Source organism: Poecilia mexicana, unplaced genomic scaffold (assembly GCF_051168715.1).
Source record: "Poecilia mexicana isolate PSO_F unplaced genomic scaffold, ASM5116871v1 scaffold_1, whole genome shotgun sequence".
Lineage (NCBI taxonomy): Eukaryota > Metazoa > Chordata > Actinopteri > Cyprinodontiformes > Poeciliidae > Poecilia > Poecilia mexicana.
In genome coordinates, this window is record NW_028263370.1 from 1,960,170 (window position 1) to 1,975,784 (window position 15,615).

At 39.1% G+C, this 15,615-nt stretch overlaps 1 protein-coding gene across 1 annotated transcript in view; it reads right to left on the reverse strand.

Moving 5' to 3' along the window:
- Positions 1-971: 971 nt before the first annotated feature.
- LOC106911025 (protein kinase C beta type-like) overlaps positions 972-15,615 on the reverse strand; it is a 77,766-nt gene continuing 63,122 nt past the window's right edge. The window contains exons 6-17 of the mRNA XM_088016362.1: positions 15,407-15,563; positions 14,960-15,094; positions 11,643-11,739; positions 11,408-11,548; positions 11,140-11,313; positions 10,923-11,014; positions 8,365-8,427; positions 8,123-8,261; positions 7,950-8,030; positions 6,598-6,705; positions 6,321-6,461; positions 972-3,916 (exon numbers count right to left, since the gene is read on the reverse strand). Of these exons, the coding sequence (XP_087872488.1) occupies positions 3,764-3,916; positions 6,321-6,461; positions 6,598-6,705; positions 7,950-8,030; positions 8,123-8,261; positions 8,365-8,427; positions 10,923-11,014; positions 11,140-11,313; positions 11,408-11,548; positions 11,643-11,739; positions 14,960-15,094; positions 15,407-15,563 (1,481 nt within the window). The 3' untranslated portion in view covers positions 972-3,763. The remainder of the gene's footprint in view (positions 3,917-6,320; positions 6,462-6,597; positions 6,706-7,949; positions 8,031-8,122; positions 8,262-8,364; positions 8,428-10,922; positions 11,015-11,139; positions 11,314-11,407; positions 11,549-11,642; positions 11,740-14,959; positions 15,095-15,406; positions 15,564-15,615) is intronic.

Genomic DNA, 15,615 nt, shown 5'->3' on the forward strand with positions numbered 1-15,615 from the left:
CTTCAGTCAGAGGCTTCTTCAGAATTGCTGTAATACAGACCACTACAGGAGGTCTTTCCTGCCAACAGCCATCACCATTTGCAATAACTCTGAAGAATTAATGAGTTACAACATTTAATTTTCCTTTTGAATCAAATTATGTATTTTTGAATGTGAATTGAGTATCCTCCCAGTGCTGGTCACACACTGATGTGGAATGGCATCACATTGTTAACCACCATTTCTCAGAGGTCAGCCAATGTGACTGCTTTGGTCACTAAAACAAACCACCGTTTGTTTTGGTGACCAAAGCAGTCACCCAAGCTGTCCCCATAAGTGTTCATTGGAGTTCGGGGTCATGACAAGAGACGGTCCATGCCATGACATACAAGCAGCCTCTCTACTCTCAAATCCTCCAGGCGCTCTGTGATGACCCAATCTGAAGTTCAGCATTGATGTCTTTGAAGACAGAAATCAACTCCTAAGACTGAAGATGTAGAATCTTTATATCTCTCTGGTGAGACTGGCTCGAGTGACGACGAGACTCATTTTTACAGGAGTATACCATCATCAACACATCCCTCCACCAAAAGGATTTAGCAAGTTTCTACAAATGTGGCACCATTTAAAGGGAATTCAAAAGGCTTTCCAGCAACATAAGATTTATTACTAAGAAGCATTGTTACAACAGAAAAATAGAAAATAAAAATGACCGACAATGTTTTACCCGTTTTTTGCAAAGTTTAGTCTGTAACTGACTTAACAGAATTATTGTTAACAGATAAATAACTATGCATAGTTCTGTAGCTAATACTCTTGGTTGCAGCAGCTTTAACCACTATTTTTATCTAAAAAAATGATGGCTATAAATCTGGTGCTGCAATAATTTTCTAGATATCACTCTCTCCAAGAAACAACTCTGTACACAAAAAGGAGTTCAACAAACAATCAGATGTGTTGTGGCAACAGTAAGAAGGCAAACACAGAAGAAGTAGTCTGGCAGGCACCAGTGAGTATATTATGAGTTTCCAGTCATACGAGGAAATTACACAATCAACAATAGCATCTCTCCCACCCAGAAATCACATTCAAATATTTCTCAGATATAGAAATTGTATTTTTATATATATTATTTCTCTGGAGTTTTCTCAAACTTGGTTGTTCACAGTTACCATAATCACCATTGGTGCTCATGGTTCTCATCTGGTAGAATCAAAGATTTTTAGAAGCAGGTGTCTTTGATGTTACCTTCCTGCCACCTGGTTATGTGACACAAGCTCAAAAACAAGATTTGACACATTGTTACTACTTTGTATCGCTACAGTTACAAAATTATGAAACAACTTTGACATTTCATCTTTTATATGAAAAGGACTTTGAAGGGACATAATAATGTTGGTCAACAGTTAGGATAGACTGTAATGCATGTCATGATAATTACACCTGTATTGCAAAATGGCACATGACGGCTGCTCTTTTCCACAGCTGTTAGGAGAAGTATTTTTCTACAACTTTATGATTCTTAACCTTATTTTGGCACTTCTGGAAATCCTGTTTCTGGAGGATAAAATAACTTCACAAAAGTCTAAATGTCTACATCATGTAAATTTTGAAAAAACAAACAAGATATGCCCTCCATTAATGAAAACACAGTGTAACACGGAAAACTTGTCTCCAGAGAAAAGCAAAGACCCGTCAATGAAAAACAAACAAAAAAAACTGCAATTCTTCCTGCTTTTGTGCACAAGGATCATAAATCAGCAAAAAATAATGGAGGTACATTCACCACAACATCAAACAGAAAGTGTAATAATATTTGATCCTACAGACAAAAATAAAGCCAACATTAGGAAACTAGTATTTGAACAATTACAGCAAAGCAAGTGGTCAGTTCATTTACATTATATGAGTTGCCAACATGTGATCATAGTACACTCATCAACATCAATGCTTGGTTGTCCTAATCAATATGCAGGTTACAGGGAAGGCGACACAGAGACAGTATGTTCAGGTTGGACTCTGCATCCAGCAGCCTGCTGATGTGAGGCATTTAGATGTAAGCAACGTTTCTGCACTGAAGATAAAATACAGCCAGTAGAGGCAACACAAGAGCAGCAGTTACAAGCTAAACTACAGTGGTCCCAGAACAGAGTCGCTACTGGAAAACATGCTGGCCTGTTATCTTGGATCATGAATAAGTAATTATGTGGGCGGGTTGCTTTCAGTTGTGCATATATTTCCATTTCTATCTAAATAATATTTAAAAATCTGCCATTTTGGAGATGCATTTGTTTGCTTTCTTTTCAAAAGCCAACAGTCTTGCTTGGCATCGAGATGGAGACTGAAGGTAATAAAGTTTGGTTAGAATCCAGTCGAGAAGCTACAGAAAAAATGCCTTTCAGTTTCCCCTGGATCCACTGTGCTCACAAAGAGACAAAATTATTTAGTAACATTAAACATTTAATATATTTTCTAACAAACTGAAGAGAGAAAACATCAGGGCTTATCGCACTGCTTCTACTGCATCAATTTAACTAGCCACCATTGACTCATGTCAACAAATGTTATCATGGTGGCATAGAACTGGTGGCCATGTAAGGATGTCAGTAGGCATCCAAGTTCACTAAGCTTTGTGTAAAGCCTCAACTCCACTGCACTTTGGATGATTTTAGCATAAACATAACGTGAATCCAGCAAAAGAAAAGATTTCCACATTTGATCTAGCTGAAAAATTATTTTATCACACCTCTGACCCCATCAGGATTTGAAGCAGGCAAATACTAAATATTTTACTGTCAATTTAAAAACGTATACTATAGAAGAAAATACAGACGAGTGGCAAATATGAAAAACAATTAGTTTTAATAGAATCTGTTAAGACAAGTTAGCAATTTTTTTTGTTTTAGTCTGTGAAGTTTTTAAAATAATTTTCAACAAAGTCCATTAATAACAGTCTCAATGCTAATTTAAGCTAACTACAATTTTTCTTTTAACCATGAATATGGCATTTAACGAACACTTATACATTTATATGGCATTTAAAAATAAAACCTGACAATGTAAACATTTTTATGATGTTCTCAAAGTAAGTTGTAAAAATAGTTAGGGAACCAGGTTTCAGACAGTTTTTGTCTTTATGTTACATTAAGCCAATATAAGCCGACAACAAGATTGTTTCAGGCAAAAGGTTTCATTGATGCTTTCTAAAAAAAAAAAAATTGGTAATTTATCTTCAAGCTGCTTCTGAGTTTTTTGCTGTGCTAAACTAAACTATCGTGTTTAACTGCATCATTGAAGAACCAGTTTAGGATAATGTTACTTTTCTCTTTATGATTTTATTGTTCCGTTATATTTTTATTGTTTATAAAATCAAACAATCACTGTTGAACAAGATGTGTAGTATGTTTAGTTGAATATTTAGGCATAATAGTGGCTTCCAGGGGCAAAGGAAAGGTGTCAGTTTCCAGATGCTTCTCAGATTTTAGCTAGAGGCTAAGATGAGCTAACACCTTCAGCTTCCTCTCTAACAAACCGGTTGAACAGTTTTCACACTTTTGGAACAAACTAAATAAATATCTTTCCCAAATACTCAAACGTCTTTAAACCTTTTAGACCTGAGCCAGAAAAAGTGCTAATGTGTAACATCAGGTCTTAAAAGGTTAAAAATTGCTGGATGCAACCCAAATATGACATCATCAGAATAATTCCTTGTTTGGTTTTTCTTTTAAAGTATGTTTATGAAGTATGGGTGATTTCTATTAAAGCCATGAGAAATGTTACATGGTCATTGAGCTGGGTGGTTGTACTCAGGGTTAACATATGAGAAGCCTTGGAATTCTTCCTGGTCCAGGTTGGATATTAGCTCCTGATCTGGGGGGGTCAGCTCAGGGGGGTTGCGTGTGAAAAAGCGATCAAAGTTCTCTGCATCACGCCCACACTGCCGTGGAGAGGAGAGATGGAGGAATGGATTGAGTTTCATGAAGGGTGAGGGAAAGAAAACAACAAAAGACAAAAAGAGAAAAAAGAGAAATACAACTAAAATATGGTATCAACCAATCAAATCACTCACAGCAAAAACTGTGGAATTCCATTGGTCTAAATGAAAGCAGTGGGCATACAGGTTCATCATTGGTGACTACACTAACAAGTTGTCAGAGTAGTGACCAATGGTAGCAGATGGTTGTGTTCTGGTGATGGGGGATTTTTTCATATCTACAGTGGCTCACAAAAGTATTCATACCAATTTAATTTTTCCATATTTGACACATTAAAACCACAAACTTATTTCATTGGAATTTTATATGAAAACCAACACAAAGTGGTACACAATTGTGAAGTAGAAAAAAACCCTACATGATTTAAAACATTTTTTACCAATGGAAAATGAAAGTGCAGTGTGCTAAAGTATTCAAGACCCTTTTCTCTGAGTTCAACCAACTGCCTTCAGAAGTTACCTGTTGACTGCTAATGATTAAACAGAGTCCAGCTGTGTGTAATGTAATGTCAGCTGACATCCAGCTGCTCTGTGACAGAGCCAGGGCTGCAATGGAATGGTTTAAAACAAATCATATTCACATGGTGGAATGGCCCAATCAAAGTCCAGACCTAAACCCACCCAGAATCTGTGGTAAGATCTGAAACCTGCTGTTTACAAATGCTCTGCATCTAATCTGACTGAGAATGAGATGTTTTACTCTGGGATCAATTATGCATTTCTGAATTAGAATTTTGCAGAAGAATAATGAGCAAAAATTTCAGTCACAAGATGATCAAAGCTGGTAGACAAACCCTGAAAGACTTTAAGCTGAAATTGACATGATGCTGGCTCCGCCCCCATGCTGACATAGACTAATGTTCCCCCAATCATTCCAGGGCACTTGTCAGCAACTGACCAATCAGCGTTGCAAGTACATGCCCCTTATCTAGAAGAACTGACCTACGACAGTATTGACAGTATTTAAAACATGCTGGGGTCAGAGAGGTTTTCAGGAAAATAATAATCACCCTCCCAGTTGTCACATGCGATCCCGACAGCCGCTACCCAGCAGGTGTAAAGGGCAGAAAGCAATTTATTACATTTCCAAAACCAAAAAGAAGTCTGGAATAACGCAAAAAATGGATCATGGACTGCAGCCCACCTCACGTCCAGTTGAATGAAACTGATGGACAGAAACTACCAAGTTAGTCAGAACCAGGGAGGGAACTGGTAGTAAACATCCCACTTTTATGTCGTAACGACACTGACAGACAAATCAAGCACTGAAGAGGTAAATTAGGCACATAGCTGTACACAAGCGAAGACAGAAAACTACACTTAGGTATCCCCTTTGTCATGAACTTAATTACTAACTAATATATTACCCTTAATGGCTTAAGGGCTCCGTGCTCAGGACTCACGACTGACGACTATGCATCAAATAAACACAACTCAGTCTGATTAAAATAACTATGCTGAACTTCTAATCATTTCCAGATCAATAAATGAAGGTTGTTATGCTGGATTTTATGCATAGATTCCAACAGTAGCTGAAATCTACACAGCTACTGGTGTGTAGCAGCACTGCTATGCTGACATTTAAACACCTTTTTATGCTACTATTTATTTTAAGCATTTTCCTGAAGGCAGATTTTCACAAGCCGGTATTATTTAAGTCATTACTCACCCATTCTGTACATGCAAAGTGCATCCCACAGCGTTCACACGAGCATCCAACCAGACTGTTTTGTCCCTCGATTTTCCTCTTGGGTTTTATCGTTGATTTCTCCATTATTTCCTGCTAATAACCTTATTAGACCTGACGTAGGACTAGTTAGAGAATTTCTCTGCCTCAATGTTGGTTTATGAGGCAAAAATGACTCAAAAAATGTCTGGGGTAACGCATTGAGGTCCTTCAGTCTGCCTTAATCACAGTGAGCTTGTCAGAGGACAGCTCTATTTCCGCATGGGGGCGGGGCCAGCGTCATGTCAATTGCAGCAAAAGGTGGATCCACAAACTGTTGACTCAGGGGGCCTGAATACTTTTGCCCACTCTTCAGTTTTTTAGTTGTAAAACATATTTAGAATCTTCTATAATTTTCTTTCTACTTCACAACTGTATACCACTTTGTGATGGTCTTTCACATTCAATTGCGATAAAATCTATTTATGATTGGTTGTAATGTGACAAAATATGGAAAAGTTCAAGGGGTATGAATCCTTTCACAAGTCACTGTATAACTTACCTCATAGGCAAGACTAAGAATACAACTCACTTTGTTTTATCATGGATCATTTCTAAAGCAAACTTTAGGGACTGGATACCATTATGAGGTGGAAAGTGTGCATGAGGGGATACACTCACCGCTTTTGGTTTGAAAGGAGGCTGGACCTCCTTACTCTCCAGCTTTTCCCAGTCAATATAGCGGAAGAAGGCGTGCTCCTTGATGTCCCTTTCTCCCTCTGGGCCACAGCCAAGACGCTTCCCTGGGTGTTTGGTCATCAGCTAAAAATATACAAATATACAATATTATATATATATATATATATATATATATATATATATATATATATATATATATGTGTGTGTGTGTGTGTGTGTGTGAATATGATGAAAGAGTGTATGTGCAATGTGTTCTCACCCCCTTGCAGATAGCAACAGCTTCTTTGGACATGGATTTAGGATAAGAGACATGATGCTCCATGATTGACTGGAACAACTCATCTTCATCTTCACCATCAAATGGAGGCTGCAGATTAATAAAATACACATTTTTTAATTATTGTTTCCAATATTTTAATTTTGATTAAAATTTGAATAAGTTAATTTTCACTTCTTAACAGCAATGAACCTAAAATTTCTGTTTGTATTACTAGATCACAATGTGGCATATGACAAATAACATGATACATTTAAATGCAGGTATGAAATGATGAAAAGGCATATTAGAATACAAATGTCTTCAGCTGCTTTTTGCTCAAGACGGCAGAAAAACAAGGAAAGTTTGTTCCACAGCTGAAGTGCAACAGTTTGTAAAGAGTGAGTTCATCTGATCCTTGGGAATATTTGAAGTAGTGGAAGTATGTGGCTTTAACAATTCCATACTAAAATGAAAGAGCAACCAATTGAAATAAATTAAAACATGAGTGTAGATGTAAAGTTTTTTTTTTATCAAATGAAGTTGACCAAAGGAATTTTTTGTTGTTGCTAAAAAGTGTGCTACAAAAGTCTAGACAAGAGAAAAGCAAAGCATGAATAATCATCTCAACACTAAACTTTGATAATATTTCTCAAATGATGAAGATGGAGAGGCCAATTAACCTGACAGTCATGTTTTTGGACTGTGGGAGGAAACCAGAGTACCTGGAGAGAACCCACCATGCACAGGGAGAACATGCAAACAGCATGCAGAAAGACCCCGGGCCGGGAATCAAACCCAGAACCTTCTTGCTGCAAGGCAGCAGCTCTACTAACTGCACCACTGTTTTTTTACAACAGTTTATAATTTCCTTTAGCCATTCAGACAGTTTGAAAAACGTAGGATTTTTTGAAGGAACAATATAGCTGAATGCCAGCTTTATAAAAGTAATTGTAGATTTTATGAAATGCATTAACAATCTTTCAAAAATCTGCTAACTATGTTGCAAAGGATGTGGCCATAAAACAGAGACTTGAGGTTCCAAGATATTATATTAGAGCAATAGAAACTGACAGGATTTAGTTCGTACAGCCACTGAAGCTTATGCTTAGGTCAAATTTGTGCCGCTATAAAACAGATGTAGAGATTCCTGCCTATGAAGTCTGATTGTTGTGTTACTGATGGCATCAAAGGCTGCTGATACATCTACAAAACCTAAAACACTGAATTCCCCAGGACAACGTTCACTGCTGAATTAAAATTTAAATCATTTCATGTGAGTTTAGTTATCTTCTTTCCTTTAGTACCGACTCCTGGTTAATAATAGCAATGTTGTTCAAAAGTGATGCACAAACCTGTCCGGCAAGCATTTCATAAAGCAGTACTCCAAAAGCCCACCAGTCCACAGACTTCCCATAAGGCTGATAAGCAATGATCTGTTGGGAAGAAAACATGTTAATCAGTTGTTGCAGATTTGTAACAATTGATCAAATGTATCAGTTGACGAGAGGAAAACACATGAACACACCTCTGGAGCAATGTAGTCTGGTGTCCCACAAAACGTCTTTGTTGTATGGCCATCAAACATGTTTTCTTTGCACATGCCAAAGTCTGCAATCTTTATGTGGCCTTCAGAGTCCAACATCACGTTGTCCAGCTTCAGGTCTCTGTAAACATGTACAAATACCCCCAACCAACCCATTACTTACAACTGTTCAATTACAAAATACAAAAACCTGATGAGTGGGAAGGATTCAAAACCAGGCTCACCGATACACAATGCCTTTGGAGTGAAGGAAGAAGAGGCCAATGGCAATTTCTGCTGCATAGAACCTGAAACACAGAACACCACTTCATATTTAAATAGTGATGGTACATTTAGTCCAGTGGACAATATGCTATTTTTTTGTGAGATGCAACTGGCTAGTTTTTCACAAAACAGATGTGTTTGGTTAAAACGGTGTTCTAAGAAATGTGCTTGCAGTGACTGTGGCAGGGTTTTTACAGCTGTTCTAGTAGCTTAGCAGATAACTGCTGTTTTCTACTAATAAAATAACATTTTACTGCAAGACTACATGTTGCATAAATTGTATATTTTGCAACATTGGAAGATTATTTGAAGGTGATGAAAAAAGCCACAGATGAACAAAACTGTGCACTTAGTAAATATGAAGCTATTATAGCTTACAATAAATAAAATGTGGACAGATTGGTCAGAGGAATGGAGTGGGCCGATGACCAGACAGATGGACTGGATGGAAGGATATGAAGAACGGATGGACAGATTAGATGGACGGACAAATGGACAGACGAGAACAACTATGGAAAGACAAATGATTCTGTGTTCGTCCTTTAGATGGATTCAAAGGGCAGAATGGACGGATGGATTCAATGTAATTTATTTGGTAGCATAGAGACAATGCATATTAACATTTTTGTAAACGTGCCAGAGTTAGCCAAAAGGCTATTTGAGAGGCTTAAACCTGAAGTAAAACCAACATATTATTTTATGGTAATTAAGATTTTACTGCTTTTGTTTATAGAGCAACATTTGAGTCAGCAGTGCAACTTCTTCTAGCTTTCCTTTAACATCTTCCAGTTCCATTTCGTCTTTTGTTTTAAGGCAGGATGTGGCAAGTGCAAATCTGACTGATTGGTAGGATTTTATCTCCATAGCTCGAGTGGAGCAGGGTGGAGCAACATGCACATTTAGTTGTGCAGCACAGTGCTCTTGTTACAGTATAATTAAGTCCGTCCATCATCTTACATGCTTATATCCCAGTGGGGCTGCGAGGGGTGATGGTGCCGATCTCCAACAATTAATGGGCGAAAGGCGGGGTCACCCTGGACAGGTCAGCTGTCCATTGCAGTCTAACTAAGTCATTACCGTATTTTCCGCACTATAAGGCGCATAGAATAGATGCTACAGTAGAGGCTGGAGTTACGTTATGCATCCACTAGATGGAGCTGCACTAAAGGATGAATGTCCAAAGCTACTTTGTTGACATAAAAAATGTCAACAAAACAGTCCGACTACGGTCAGCGAGGAGAGCCTTCCGCGACTGGGCCGGGGCGTGGCCGGACGATGGTCACCCTTCTCTGTTCACACACAGCATGTTGGTGGAGAACGTGGTGCTAAATGACCTGCAGACGACCCGATTCTAGACGGTCGGTAGGTAGATAGGTCAGTCAAACTTTATTAATAGATAACAAATCAGCGTTCTGACAACTATCCCAGCATGCACTGCGCGCTTCTTCTTCTACGGGCGAAAATGAAGTGGCGGCTGGTTGCCGTAATTGCTAGACTTGTGGCTCAATATTGGTCCATATATAAGGCGCACCGGATTATAAGGCGCACTGTTGGCTTTTGAGGAAATTGAAGGTTTTTAGGTGCGCCTTATAGTGCGGAAAATACGGTACTTTCTTTTTTCTATAACAAGGTAAACTGTCTACTCCTACATTGCAACAATAAACAGATTAACATAACCATGTTCTCTTTAGTTTTCTCTGTCATATATTTACTGTAGCCTTGTTAAATGCACCACTTCAGCCAAAGTTTGGAATGTGCTTTTGAACCAGATGAACTCCAAAGCGTCGTGTCCATAACTCTTCAGTTCACTGACCTGGAACTATCAGCTCCCGGTAAGTAAGATGTATGTAGTTCAGTGTCCATGTCAGAGATGATATTCAAAAGGGATTTTTAAAATTAATTTTAGTTACCTCTGCTAAGTACTCTGTGCATAAAGTTGAAAGTGTCAGTGTGTCTACAACAAGTACAGTCAATCTGTTGAAATGACATGGGTGAGGGGACAGACAGATGGACGGACGGAGGGAGGGAGGGACAGGTGCTGCCTCCTCTCCCATCTGAAGCAGATTTCTCTGCTCAGACTTTTTCTTTCCTAAAATGGTTCTTTGCTTCATTTTTCCCTGTTCAACAATCCGTAGTGGTCCTGGGCAAAATGTTCACAGCAAACACACTGGTCTGCAATGTGCTCTGTTTGGACAGATATGCCGACATCTGTTTATGGTCTGAAATGCCTGCCTATCCCAGATGGGGACCAGTAGATTCTGAAAATGAAGATGCATTGTCATTTCAATGTGGCACATTCTGCCTGCTGTTTTTAAACCTTTCCAGCAAGATGAGCACAACATGGAGTCCAGCTGTGCTCCTGCAGATGCCCACATCCTGCAGGGAATTCAGAGCTCTACTCTTTAACATCAAGTATGACAGCACAGGTCTATTTCTCATTTAGAACACAAACTTAAATATGATCATACAGATTTCAAAATGTTCAAGGTGTAATCAGTGTGTTAGCATGAATACTCACACAGCATGAGGCTCCTTGAACTTGCCCACCTGTTGGATCTGATACATGAGGTCTCCTCCGTTGATATATTCCATGACAAAATACAATCGGTCCTACAGGGAATTATGGAGGAGGAAAGAATAAAGGAATAAACTCCTCTTTTTCCTGTGAGAGGAGTCAATTTAAACAGTAACAGCTGATGGTAGGTAAGTGTGAAGATGGGCAGAACTCATCTTACCATGGTTTGGAAACATGAGTGCAGCTGAGTGAGGAATGGAGGTTTGCCGGACAGAGCCAGAACTCTTTTCTCCACCATGGTGCACTCTACGTCATCATCTTGGATCACCACATCCTTCTTTAGGATTTTGACAGCGTACAACTCATCTGTACCTTTCCTCTCTGCCAGCATCACCTGAAGGGTGTCCATAGAAATTAAACTCAACAGAAATTAAAGCTCGCACTGTCTTATATAAAGTCAGAAACCCACTTCTGAAAAGAAGTCTGACCTTTCCAAAGCTGCCTTTGCCCAGAACCATGATAAAGTTGAAATCTGCGAGTTTGACACGGTCCTGATTGCCGTTGCTGTCGTACTTACAAACCGAGGACGAGGACGAGTCTGACGGCTTCCCTGGACCTATTTTAACCCTCTGGAGACAGTTTGGAACAACAGGGGAAAGAAAACCTAGTTAAAAACAAACAAGCTCAATAAAGTTCTAGCTTTTCTATTTGTCCAGATCTTACATCAATCTGCCGTCGTATCGACTCGCTCCCCTCTTCTCCATCTGGCTGGACAGGAACACTGAAGTATTCTCCTTCCTCCTGGGACAGCAGTTTAAACCTGAAGTCCGACATTCACACATACATTAGACGCTGCCATTATTGTCCTTCTTAATAAACGTTACAGGATAATCAAACCCTAGAACCTTTCCACATTTTCACATAAAAACCTCAATCATCAATCTATGGTTTGGCAAATCAAGAAAATAGCATTTTTGCCGCATCTTTTTTGAAAATATCTCAGAACAATCATCTGTGAAATTCAACTTTTAAGTTTTCTTAAATGCTTTTAGATCTGCCACTTGACTGGACCATTGAAACCATGGATATGCTTTCATCCAAACCGTCCCACCGGAGCTCTGGCTGTGTTTAGGATTGCTGTCCTGCTGGAAAGCTAACCTCCATCTTGGTCTCAAAGTCTTCCACGTCCTGTAACAGGTCTCCTTCCAGCAGTACCTTGAATTTAGCTACATTCATCATCCTCTTTGTTTCTGCTAAAAAAACAATGCATCCCCTGAGCATGATGTGACCACCACCATGTTTCAAAATGGAAATGGTGTGAGGCAGCATCATACAGTGCAAGTGTTTCTCGATGGCTGTTGTTTTGCATACAGATGAAAAGTTCAATGTTGGTTCCATATGTCTGGAGTACGTTCCTGCTGGGACTCCTACATGTTTTGTAGCAACTTTATTTTTTTATATATTTTTTCTTTAAACAATAAAAGGAGAGATTTAAGAAAAGCTTAATTAATAATTGTCCTGTCAACACATTTCCCACTTCAGCTGTGGATCTTTTCAGTTATGGGCTGTTTTGTTGTTTCTATGACCAGACAGGAGGACATTACCTCCTGTCTGGTCTGTGAGTCAAAGTCTATGTACACCGAGTCAAACCAACCAAACCAAACCCTTTGAGAAGACAGTTTCCTCCCCTCTCACCTGTGGTTGTGCAGCACCAAGAACATCTGAAGGGAACAACATAAAAACCTCTGAAGAAGATACTGAGAGCAACTTCCTTCAGGGTTCCCCCACAAAGCTCGGTGGTCGTGATGCTGAGGCGGTCCACCAACGACCCACTTTGTTTTTGTATTAAAAGACCTTAAGTTGACAGGAACTGTAAAAATATTATTGGGTAATTATATATGTTACTGGTCAGTGAAATGCTATTGAAACACACAGATTGTTGCTATTGAAAACCAACAAATAAAAAAATACAATTAAAATAAACATGAATTATTTTCACTTTTGTTACATCCAAATTAAGTCAGTAGCTCCTTCAGGGATCCCATAAATGTTAATGTTTTAAAGCACATAGAGAAATTTAAAATTTGTTTATTCAGAATGTCAGTGTTGTTCAATTTGATTTAATAGTTTCTGCATAGATAAATGAAATTATTTTAAATTGCTTAACATTTAATTTTAATAGTTTAAGGAGCTGGTAAGTTTACTTTGTAGAAGTGCAAAGAACAATCTTCATATTTAGATTGTTTTGTTACCATAGCAACAATGCTATGAGTTTAATTTTTGAGTTTGAGCTGGTTGTTCACAAATGTATAGTATCTCAGTAATTTACAATTATAACTGATTGCTTTTAAAGTCGGCCAATTAAACTACCCCGGCTGTATTCCACTAAATCCATGTTGAAATACTGTTGTTCACACCAAACGCATTTTGAGCGTCAGGCTTGTCTGGTTTACATTCTAAGTCTATGTGGAGTGTCGGACCTGTTGGACGCGCTCAACGAGTCAAATGCTCCAAACGGTTCAAATCGCGCCAGAACGACCCTCGACACGCCTCCACATAGACTTTGAATGTAAACCAGACACGCCTGATGCTCAAAACGCGTTTGGTGTGAACGCACCATTAACAGCAGGAGGAGCCCCTCAATCAATTGTGCTCAAGGCCTCATACAGCATTGGCTCAGAGGGGCTGAATACTTTTGCACTCTACACTAATGGTACCCCTGAAAATAATGTGACCAAAGGAACCATGTTAAATCAAGGTGTGTCCACTACTTAGCATCACAGGTTTCTTGTAATCAGTCAGTGGCCCTATATGTAAAGCTACAGGTAGTCACTGTGCTATTTGGTGACATGCTGTGTATCACACTGAACATGGACCATAGGAAGTGAAGGAAAGAGCTGTTTCAGAAGATTAGAAAGAAGATTATAGACAAGCATGTTAAAGGTAAAAGTTATAAGACCATCTCCAAGCAGCTTGATGTTCCTGTGATGTTCATATTATTCAGAAATTTAAGATCCACATGACTGTAGCCAACCTCCCTGGATGTGACCGCAGGAGGAAAATTGATGGCAAAACAAAGAGACGGCCAATACAAACAGTAACAAGAGAGCCCAGAAAAAACGCTAGACAATAAAGGTGAACTTCAAACTCAAGGAACATCAGTGTCAGATCGCACCATCCAATGTTGGTGCGATCCAAAGTGGACTTCAAGGGAGATGACCGAGGAGAACACCATTGTTGGAAAAAAAAAATCACAAAAAAGTCAGACTGGAATTTGCCAAGCTACATGTTGACAAACCACAAAGCTTGTGGGAGAATGTCCTACCAACAGATGAGACAAAAATGAAGCATATCAAGAAAAGAACTACTGTGAAACATGGAAGGGGCTCCGTTATGTGTGCACAGGGTATCTTGAATCTGTGCAGAGTATAATGACATCTCAAGACTATCAAGGGGTTCTAGAGAGAAATTAAGAGGAAAAATATTGGACTATTCTGAAGTGGCCTTCAGTGAGCCCTGACCTGAATCCTATTGAGCATCTTTGAAAGGAGATGAAACATGCAGTCTGGAAAAGGCTTCAAACCTGAGACAACTGGAGCAGTTTGCTCATGAGGAGTGGGCCAAATGCCTGTAGAGAGGTGCAGAAGTTTCATGGACAACTACATGAACTGTTTGATTGCAGTGATTGCAGGAAAACCTTTTGATTGCCTCAAAAGATTTTCCTCTTAGCAACAAAATATTAAGTTTAGGGTACCATCATTTTTATCCACATCCGTTTCAGGAGTTTATTTTTTTTAATAATTTTGTTGAAGCATGTTTGAAAAGCAAAGCAATGTTTGACTTTCATTTGTTCATTTTCATAGTTTTTATTCATTATTACCTCCGTCACATTGAAGTTATTTCTGTAACCATTGTGGGTTTCATTAACAATTCTATCCACTTGTGTAAAAAAGCAACAATATACACAGAATTCTGCAGATGTAATATGTCAAAATGTGGAAAGGTTTCAGAAGGCCCAGAATATAATCTCTAGTCCTCACCATCCATCTATTCCTTGTTTCTGTAGCTCTGAGATGCCAAAGGAGAGCGATCCCATAAAGTCATTCCGGCTGGTCAAATCCCAGTCCCATACCTCCACTGACAGACGTCGGTCCTTGTCACTTTCTTTGAGCTTACTAAGAGATATCAACAGAAAGCAGGTCTTATGTGAATGCTGATTCTCTTTATTTCAGCACATAAATTAATCCTTTTTTTTCTGTTATTACAGTAAGCCAGAAAAACAACGGTAATTTTAGAGAAAATGGACAAAACCATCGGGGAGGGGGGGGGAGTGAGTGGGTGGAGGTGGGTAGGTGGGGGGGCGGGGGGGCTTGCATACGTAACTAAAAATGAGGCCAACCTTTCCTGTTTTTTTAAAAACAATGCCAGAAAAGGAACAAGTTGACTTGAAACCACTAAGCACAGAGAGGAGAAGAAGAAAGTCTCACAAAGTGAAGGATTCATTCCAGGTGGGGTTGAGGCAACATTTCATGGTCTTCGTCTTCTGCTTGCTCTCACTCTTGGGGTCGGGAATCAGCTTGAGCTTAACGTAGGGGTCTGATAGGCCATTTGGGTCCATGGGCACCAGGTTCTTTGCCTCTTTGACTGATGAGGAGAGAGCAGAGAAAAATAAGTTCAACAGAAAAAGAAAAGATGC